The following is an 11,086-nucleotide window of genomic DNA, read 5'->3' on the forward strand; positions in this document are numbered from 1 at the left end:
ACATTCTTTTACTCTGTTACTCTACAAACCATTTATTTTACTTAGCTTAGTCCTATGTAAATTGCATTAATACTAAAAAATTATTATAGGTGCATGCTTCTAGAAAAAAATTTGTTAAAATTAGAAAATCTTTATAAACACAATATCTATCTTGCTACAAAATTTCCACACTTCCCTAAATCCATAACGTGGAGGTGTTTTATTTCAATTGGGATCACCTAAGAGCATCCGCAGCGGTGAGAAGGACGGTGTTCGTTCGTCCGTGCCGCTGGACAGAGCTCGTCCGTCCGTCGCTGGAGCTCGTCCGTCCGTGCCGCTGAGCAGCCCTACGTGGCACGTTCTGATTGGCCAACGGCATAGCCGTTGGCAAATTCGTTTTTTTATTTTTATTTTTTTAAAAATTCAAAATTTATTTAAAAAAATGTTTTTAAATAAAAAAAAATATTTTTCCACTTCCCAAAAAATTATATCTGTTTTCTACTCACTTTTAATTTATTTTTCAATTTTTTTCCCCCAAAATTCACATTTTCATCTATAAATACTCCCACTTCAACAAAAAAAAATCACATTCTCATCTATTCTATCATCATTCATCTACATTCTCTCATCTTTTTTCCTCATACTCTCTCATCTAAATTCCCACCACACTACACAATGTCCAGCTCCGGCGATCACCCCTCCGGCAATCGCGGTTGGAACCACGATTGGTTCGACTCCGAGGCCGGATATAGTCCGGAAACCCAATTTACGGCCCCTCCTCAAACCCAAGGTTCACAAGCTCCGGGTGGCTACCGTCCTTACCCGTTGCACGACCTAAACGCCCCCGGGTTTGGGTGGGCACCCGAACCCGGATCGGGAGGGAGTAGCAGCTCTACTCCTACTTCTGTTCCTACTCCTACTCCTCCTGTTCGTGGCACCCGCACCCCATACACTCCGGGTGAGATGATGGCGATGTTCTAAGCATACTTGGCAGTCTCCGAAGATCCGGACATCGGTACGAACCAAACCGGGGATACGTATTGGTGGCGCATCACTCGCCTCTACAATGAAACCCGGCCGGCGGGAACCATCTATCGCAATGATAGTATGGTTCACAATTGCATCTACAGATGCAACGAGACAATCGGGAAGTTTAAGGGGATTTACCTCCAGGAAGAGCGGTCGGCGGGGAGCGGCACGAACGAGCTCGAGTTCATCATTGCCGCCTTGGCGGCATACCAACGGGAGGAGTTCAAACCGTTCAAGTACCTTGATTGTTGGCAGGAGGGGCGCCTACATCCGAAATATAGGGGCGGCATAGTAGCATCCTCCTCCAGCTCCTCCAGCAAACGGTCCAGGTCGGTTGTCCTATCCGACGGCGCCTCCGATGATGTGGCTACCCAGCTTGCCGGAGCTAACTTGGGTAGCCCCGACGCTGGCCCGAGCAGTTCCCGCCCGCAAGGAATGAAGAAGGTGGCGGCCAACCGCCCCCGCCGTCGTGCCTCGACTCCATCCTCCCCCGCTCCCTTTGTGCCTCCTCCACCCCCGAACAACACGTTGTGGGCCATCTTGAGTCAACTCTATATGAACGATACGTCTCGGATGACTCCGGATCAACTTGCAACACATGAGCAAATGATCCGGGGTCTCAAGAGGCAATTGGAGTTAGAGGAGTAGTCTTCCATGCGTGTAATTTTTAATTTGTAGGATTTTAATTATGTATTTTTTTATTTTCTAGGATTTTAATTATGTACTTTTATTTTTTAGTATTTTAATTATGTAATTTTTATTTTTTAGGATTTTAATTATGTAATTTTTATTTTTTAATGTATTTTTATAATGTTGAAATGTTTTTAATAATTGGAGTATTTAAATTGAATAATAGAATGGTGGGACTCTTGAGCTTGTCCTTAGAAATTTAAGAGCACGGATGTGGGTGTTGTGCTCTTAGCTAAGGACAAGAAAGTAAAAGTGGGTCCGGGCCCACCTCCGTGCTATGGGGATGCTCTAATACTTTCCCTACTCCACCTCTCACAAACATAAAATATGATGGTGGCCCCTCACTTATGTTTGTGAGGGGTGGAATAGGAGATGGAGTAGGGAAAGGATTAGGTGATATCAAGTGGTTTTATTGTATTACAAGCACTAAGCCTATAGCTAAGTTGGTGGAGCACCTTGTTTACACGCGTGCCAATAATTCAAAATATGTATCTTATTCAAACATCGACGTCATACTCTATAATGTATGAGGTGCTGAGTTCGAGCCCTCTTGACCTCAGTTGTAACTTCCTCCTTCATATAGGAGTTAATTTATTTTTTTTTAAAGAACTAAGTAATTATTTGTATTTCTATTTTGGAAACTTTCTCGATCACTTTTTTTATTCTCATCTATTTTTTTATTTGCACTTTCTCTCATACTTTACCAGTCATGAAGTATAACTCATATCCTACACTAGTGGGACTATTTTTCGTATGGACAGAGAGATTTTAAGTAAGCTAATAATAACTCAATAAGTTGGACTTTTCTATTTAGGAAAAAATATTATCATTATAGAGAGTGATTCAATTTGAAAACTATCTTAAAATAAAGAGTGATTCTAATGTATTTTGTGAGAAAAAGACGTCGTTTTGAACATTTTGGCATGCCACTCTTTAGATTTTGTGGAAAATTGGCAACACGCCAAAAGTTCATACTACATTTAAAATTGATGGCCGGATTCCGCCTAAAACGCCTCTTAGATTATTGGTGTAATTTTCTACTACCAATGATAAAATTTATCAAAGCACCTAAATACAACTTAAATTTATTTTTATTAGTACTATTTCATTCCCTCACTTGAAATACAATCATCCATCTGAAGCCTCATCAAAACAACATACACCATGATGTTAAATTTGTTTACTTTCGATATACAATATACATGCAAAAGGACTTGAGATGATGTCTACTCTACTCCATAAAGTTGAGAAAACCCCATTAGATGAAAAACATTTAAATCATGGGGGACCCCATTTGAAAATTTGAACAAACATTTCGTACGATATATATGTCGTCTTCTTCATGAGAGAATTGTCGATGGGACTTATCTTTATTATAGTAGTAATAAAACAATTAGAAAATGGAGAAAAGCTGCAAAATGGATAATGGGCAATTGACTATAATCTGTGAAAAACTAGTAGGATACCATTTTGTCTATTGTCTATGAAAACGAGACTATTTTGCCGGTCACGGGATTTTTAATTAAATCATGAATATTGTGCATACACAAAAGCTAATCTTTTTTAGTGAAAACTTTTTATAATTAAACTCATCTACACGATTTGATTGTGTACATATGAAATTTTCGTCATATGTTTCAAGCACCTATTTTCAGTGAGAATCATAATTGAATATGTAATTTTTTTCATATATTATAAGCAACAATCATATATAATCAATTTCATATTTCAATTGTTTTAAATTATGTTTTTGATTGATTTATTTATTTTTTGTTTTGTATTTTGTCGTATTTGTATTTTACAAATTTTGCAATAGCATACAGTACTATTTTACTTACCTTTATTACAAGAATAAAAAAATATACTACTAACTCCATCCTACATAAAGGGAAATTGGTCTTAAAAATTATCAACTTTTCAAATTGTGTGAATCTCTCACACTAAAGTTTTCAGCATAAATTTTGTCTATGTTAAATGCCAAAAACCTACGTGTAATAGTTGGAGCTACATTCCATTTTGTACGGAAGATGAAACGAATGATGATATGAATACTCTAAAATTAGTATCGGTAATTCACGTAGGCAAAATTTATGCTGAAACTTTAGTGGGAGAAATTCGCACAATTTGAAAAGTTAATACTAATTTTAAGACCACTTTTAAAGATTGGGGGAAATATTGGAGTACTAAATTTTTGTTAAAATACATGATTTCTCTGTTTAATTCCCCTTACATAAATAGTCTCAAAATTTTCTTTTGTCAAAAGGCAAGGAACTCTCTCTTCAGTGTCTTCACATGACATTAGTTATAATAAATGATGAAAACAACAAAATAGTTCATGTAAATTGGCAGCTTGAGCTACTAGTAGTGTATATTTACCATTGTTAGAAAAGAACAAGAAAATATTGTTGTAAAATGATTGCCCAAAGCTTTAATTACTGCATTTAATATTGCAGAGCTATAATAAAAACGGTCACCAGCCCCACCAATTTGTTTGTGGCTGCAAAACTGCAATTATTTCTGCTACTCCAAATGGGCCTATTTTCTATCTACCTTTTCTTGGTTTTATTTTCAATTTCAACTATACAAAAATTGGCATTCAAAAATAAAAAAAAATTAAAAAATTTAATTATCTGAATGAATTTAATTTTCTTTGCATTGAATATTACTACTATTGACTTATAAAAATAAGACATTGGGACTAACAAAATGAAGAGTTTGAGTAACACTAGGACCTTATTTTCATTAACCAGTTTTCAAGAAATTGTACAGAGAAATCAATGTTCACGACTATTTAAACGGTTTTACTATACACTTTAATTGTTAAATAATATTAACACAGTCATATACGAGTACTATAATCTTCCTAGTTCCTAACGAGTGTTCTATATTAAAATAGTTTTGTTCTAGTTTTTTTAATTTAAATTTTCATTTTTTACCATAAATAAAGGGTGAAAAGAATAAATTAGTCCGCCTTCTTTGCATGTGAACGAAATCGAACCTCTTCTGCGAATCCATAAGAACCATTAGTAAACTTAATTTTTTAGCCAAATATATATGATTTGCATTATTTCAAATTTACAAATAGGAATATAATCAATTGCTAACTAATTATCAATCTCAAATTGAGATCAATTTTTAATTATTAAATTAGAAGATCTTGTTGTTAATATAATGCCAAGTGTAATATATTTTAAATTTAAATAATTATTAATTAAATTAAAATGGTATTAATGTCAAATCCTATATGTAGTAATTATAACTAACTACTTTCTCTCTCCTCAAAATCATCTCAAATCTTTAAATTTATGTAACTCTCTCAATTTAAATTATTTTTTCGCAAAAAATATATCAAATTAAAGATAATTTAATAAGGATTCCAACGAGATCTCAATTGCATATGTTCCGACGATGTTCGGGTGATGAAATTTGATAAATTATATTTCAATTTTCGTACATGTTGATAACAACTTTTATCAACAAATGCAACAAAAAAATCTCAATATATTGTAGGCAAAATCTCAATATTATGCATGTTCAATCTCAATAAAAATGTGTTGATATTTTCTTGTCCTTGTATTGATATTCTAATGTCATATTGTTGATATTTGTATTACACAATATTGATATAAAAAAACACCCACGAAAATTATCATATGATAACATAATGACGATATTATCCTTTTGTTGATATTTTGTCTACTATTTATTGAGATTTGTGAGCTTTAATCTCACCCACTCATTTTAAAATCCAAGGGTGGAGATTTAATCTTAATTTTGGATTAGGGTGTTATAAGCATTAGAACAAGACCTTTACAAATAAACCAATCTCATAATTTGAGCCACGTCTCTACTTTTTTATTCATTATATTTCATCTATCTTCAGTTTTCATACTAGTTTTGATATTTGTAAATCGAAATAAATGCTAAAAAAGTTCAAAATTTACTTAATTAAAATAAAAAATAAAGTCATAATTTAAATCTAAAACTTCTCAACTAAAAAAGTATGTATTGATCAAAATTAATTTGATTTTATAAAAATTTACAAATTCTGATTAATTTAAATCCCTAAAATTACTTGAAGCGAAAATATAAATTCAATCAAATCGCCCCATCGGCCGCCCCCATCCGATACCCTACAAGACTGCCCCGTCTCGTCGCCCCGCCACAATAGTGGCTGCACACTCAGCATTCCCACTTACTAATTTCTCAAACTCTTGAGCCATTACTCTCTCATTGACCCAAATCTTCCACCATTTTTTAACTCTATAATAACTTTACTTTCAACACTTCATACATCCAACTTCCCACCCATCTCTTGCATTGTGTATTTGTGTTGCATAGTTTTGTGCATTTGCAATTTAGCCCACAAACAATATTAAATAGCATCCCATGTGGTTGAGGTTCTTTTGTTTAGGTAGAAGTGTAAAAAAAGAGCCAAAAAATTTCTTGACTTGACCTATTCAATGTGCTCTAGCAGTAGTTATAGCTTTTATTCCAACCCTTATCTCTCTTTCACTCTTCTTCTCCTGCAAACATACTTTTCCTACATTTCTTCCACTCTTTGTCTCCTTCTTTCTCTCAAGAAAATGACTAAAGATGAAGACTTTAATCTCCTCAAAATCCAGGTAATTTCTTTGTAATACTAACATTCAACTTTTCAAAAAGCAACTTATTTTAGTGTTAAAGCTTTGTGCCTTTTTTTTTTTTTTTAATATTACAGACATGTGTGCTTAGAGTGAACATACACTGTGAAGGATGTCAGCAGAAAGTGAAGAAAATTCTTCAGAGAATTGAAGGTTTTTGCTCTTTTTCTCATCTCATTTTTTTTTTTTTTAGAGTTAAAAATGTTGTGCTTAGTTACATCATTTTCTCCCAATTCTCCCTAAATTGTCTTTCATGTTTTAACGTTCGTTGTTGTTTGTAGTCACATGTCTTATTTCCTTACATTTTTTTATGAATAAAATATCTGCCTACTTCAAGTAAATTTTAAAAAATCCCCTATTGCATTCATTTTGCTAAATAGTGCAATTAACCTAAACAAGAGTTAATTGGTTGCAAATCCATAAACTACTCGTGAATTTCGTTATTTCGTAGTATGATAAAACCGCCTTTACAATTTCTTGGTCAATTCCGCAACTTTTACAAATGTTGATTATATCATTATTTTGACAATTTTCTCAATTGTATTAATAGCAAAAAAGTCCGTCATTTAATTACGCTTAGTTCGTTTTGAGCAATTTTTTTTTCAAAATACCCAAAGATAGAGTTTTAAAAGACAAGAAAATATTCTTAATTGGTCACTTATTCACCTCACACACCTCTTTTTCCCTCTATCACAATAGCAAAATCACACACACCCCCTTTTTAAAAATTGTACTATATCAAAATTTTAACATTTTTTTCAATTGTCCATAATTTCGGATTTGGGGGAGATTATGTATGATATACAACGAAAAAATGCTATATGGGCAAACATTCGACTACTTAATACATTTTAGTTACGCGTTACATTAATAAATTCAGACACGAAACAATGAAACAATATGTCCCATTTCAGGTGTGTACCAAGTAAAGATAGATGCAGAGCAACAGAAGGTGACTGTTTCCGGCAACGTCGATTCGGCAACTCTGGTGAAGAAACTGGTGAAAGCTGGCAAACACGCCGAGCTCTGCTCCCCAAAATCCAACCAAAACCAGAAACAGAGCAAAACCGCTCCCACCAAAGAAGACAACAACACCCCCAAATCAAAGAAACCGCACGTCCCCAAAAACAAACACAACAACAACGATGATCAACAGCAGCAGGAGGAAGACGAGATGCAGCTGATCAGAGACAAGATCAACCACCTCTCCCTCCTCAAGCAGCAGGCGGACGCTGCCGCGGTCAAGCGCAGCAATGCCGCCGATTCCGGTGCTAGGAAAATGAACAACGCTGTTGCCGGTGGTGCTAGTAATGGTAAGAAGGGGAATCAGACTACTAACATGAGCACAAACACGAACACGAACATGTCTGGGAATGAGTTGAGTGCGATGATGAATTTCGCGGGTTTTCATGGAAATGGGAGTGGGAATAATGGAATGTACGGGGCCCAGCGGCCGAGTAATTTTAATTATTCGGCCGTGCCAGGAGGGGAGTATGCGTACCATGTACCGGCCTCGGGGTTTGTGAACTTGCAAGGCCGGTATGGGGGTTTCCAGCACCAGCACCAGCAGCAACAGATGTTGTACAATCAGAGCGCGTTTGTGCCTCCGAGCACCAGTTATTACTATAACTATGGGCCGGAGGCGTACGTCGGCGGTGATTATGGTGGTGGTGGTGGTGATCGTGTGTTTGGTGATGGGAGTGAAGGGGGTTGTAGGGTTATGTAGTTTTGAATCATTGTTGGATTTAGTTTTTTTTTTTTTTTTTTTTTTTTTTTTTTTTTTTTTTTTTTTTAATTTGAGTTTATTTATATGTTTGTTGTAGTGTGGACTATTTCTTGATTTTCTAGTATGTTTTGATTTTGAGTTTTGTTGGACTATTTGGGTTTCGATGTTATGATGGAGATGATAGTTGCTAAAAGAAGAATTTATTATTACCTGATTTTGTAACATCTTGTGTCGTGTTTAGGAGTAATCGATGAGTGTTGTAGAGTTGCATAGACTTGTCCGTCCTTAATATAGATTGGAGGTTCAACTCCAGACTTTTGTTGCTTTAGATCTTTGTTAAGATGTCTAAAAATCAACAAATGGATAGTTACTTGGTTTCCTAGTGTTGTCATGTTCTTGAACCAAAAAAAATTAAAGGTCACACCTAATTATATCATCAAATTATTTGGCCCTAGTAATAACCAATTTTAGATGTATTTGGGCTTTGCAAATTGCAAGGTGTGGAAATGGATAAGAGTTGTCATATTTGATGGGCTTTTTAGTTGTATTTTGGGGTTTGTTGGGCTTGGCGTCAAGGCCATCTTCAAGAATCCATATATGAGGTCTCAACCCAATATATGGTTCCATTGCTTGGAAATGTACCGGCAAAAGCTTATCTAATATTTATAGATACATACTTAGTATTTCTTTTTTATTTTATTTCTGTTCATAATACTTTCATGTCACACTCAATTATTCCGTAGTACTATAAATTTATTTTCAATTCCTTAAAAACACACACACACACACACATATATAGGCAGTGTTTCATGGAACTGAGGCTATGATATTGGAATTGGAGCATATAATTTCAATTCAGATATTTTGTACATACAAAATATTTGAATTTGACATTGAATTATAATTCTAATTCTTCAATTTAAATTCTATGTCAAAAGTGTATAATTAGAATTCCAAATAATTATAGAATTGGACACCTTCACACGTTACATAAATATAGCGCATATACACTATACACACAGTAATGACACACACACACACACACACACTATACACAATACACACCCGTTGTATACAAACACAACACAGCCACAATATCTGATTTAATTTCGTATCAATTGTGTAAATATCTAAGCCCAATTCAATTTTAATTACGTATACCGAATAGACCTTATACTAATTTCAACAACTAAGTTCAGGCTCAATGGTTATGCAGATATTTAACTTCAAACTCAATTTAGAATCAAGTCGATCTTGAGCAACCTATGCATCGGCGTGCCTCGTGTCCCTAACCTAACCTATTCCCCCTATATCGTTCAAGTTCAAGTCCCTCCATTTACAATATTTTTGTCACCTTTAGACTGCCACGAACTTTATTAATTTGATTGTCTTAATTAGTATGATATGTTGTAAATGAAATAAGGATTCTAAATCTAATCGAGTTTAAAATTTAAAAGCTTAGATATATATTAATGCGATAAATAAATTATGGATATTTAAAAAAGAAAATTGTGGCAAATAGTAATAATTATGGATGGAGAGAATATAGTTTGGCACGGAGACTTGAAGCGGATTTAAAACGTCAATACTGCAATTTTAATATCCAATTAATATTAATCAAAATTGAGTATTCTTTTTCCATTATTCAAAAAATTATGTTATCCCAATATAGTCAAAAGTTGCATTGTCAATTACAAGGGACCTTTTTGATCCTTGGAAATCATGAGCCAAATTTGTCTGGATTTGATTTGTCAAAATTCCATAAATTCATAGATAATTAAAAGATGTGGAAACCATTTAATTCGAAATCAAATGGAGTTAGAAAATCCACGTCATTCAAATTGCATAAGGCATAAAAATATCTTATAATAATGCCAGAAGAATTAATCCTTTCCGTAAATCATACTATTTCAAAAGGCAAATATATGTTATTCTTTTGAATAGTGACCAATCAATATAGGAAGTATTCCCATATTTTGATTAACTTAATTAGTGTGCGAAACTGTTGAAAATAAGCAAAAGTATTATATGAAACTATAATCAAATTTATTAGTGCCAAAATTTATCAATTTTGCTATTGATATATATAGAAAGAGCTAGACAGAGTTAGTGGACACAAAATAATTATGTGAAGCCACTTATCAAACCATAATTGATACTAATGCTATCTGACTTTGATACACAAACAACAACAGCAATACCCACACCATTGAACGAAATAAATTAGGTAATATAGTATAAATTAATTCAATTAAATAAAATAATAAAATTACCTTTGTGCGTGTTCTTTTCGTGAAGAAAATTATTCAATTTAAAACATTTGTAGGTCTAATTCTAACATTAGCATAAGTCATATAAGTCTTGTTTATGACTTATTTTTTAAATTTGTACATGCAAGTGTGAAAGCATAAGAAGTCTGAGAAATTTCTTTTTCTTTTACATGAAACCATTATTAATCACAGACGCTCTAAATAATTATCAGTATTCACTTAATAAAAATTAACGGTAAAAATACCTCAAATCAAATTAAGCAACAACCAAAGAACGGTCAAGTTTCTTAATATTGAGTGTATCATTTGGTATGAATGCAATCTCCATTTTCACAAGAATTAACATTTCATACTACTCCTTAATTAATGATATTAATTTAACACCATTTCCAACAAGTTTTTACGCGCCACACGTGCACATACGCAATACACGTACTTCGCGCACACGCTGCACACACACATTGTGCAGAATACACACAATGCACACCTACGTGCAGACACACACATGTACAGAATAGACGTGCATTTATGATTATGTATACAATATATTTATTGTGTGTATTTAGTAAGTATATGTACCGAACGGACCCTGATATTAGTTACACTACCTCAAAAAAGAAATAAGAAATAAGAATCCACTAATTATTAACTTTGAGATGGGGTAAGGACATGATTTTTATGAGAAGTAAAACTATATAGTAGTAATAAAAAGCCACCCCTATATATAAGTGGAGACACTTCCTATTTCT

The 11,086-nt window shown here is 33.8% G+C and overlaps 1 protein-coding gene across 1 annotated transcript; it reads left to right on the top strand.

Annotated features, from left to right (window-relative positions):
* The first annotated feature begins 6,050 nt into the window (after positions 1–6,050).
* On the top strand, positions 6,051–8,281 carry LOC125212763 (heavy metal-associated isoprenylated plant protein 37-like). Its single transcript, XM_048113009.1, has 3 exons — positions 6,051–6,323; positions 6,419–6,494; positions 7,256–8,281. Exons 1-3 carry the CDS (start codon positions 6,162–6,164, stop codon positions 8,065–8,067), a joined length of 1,050 nt encoding a protein of 349 aa, XP_047968966.1. The 5' UTR covers positions 6,051–6,161; the 3' UTR covers positions 8,068–8,281.
* The last annotated feature ends 2,805 nt before the right edge of the window (positions 8,282–11,086 follow it).

This window comes from Salvia hispanica, chromosome 3 (genome assembly GCF_023119035.1).
Source record: "Salvia hispanica cultivar TCC Black 2014 chromosome 3, UniMelb_Shisp_WGS_1.0, whole genome shotgun sequence".
Taxonomy (NCBI): domain Eukaryota; kingdom Viridiplantae; phylum Streptophyta; class Magnoliopsida; order Lamiales; family Lamiaceae; genus Salvia; species Salvia hispanica.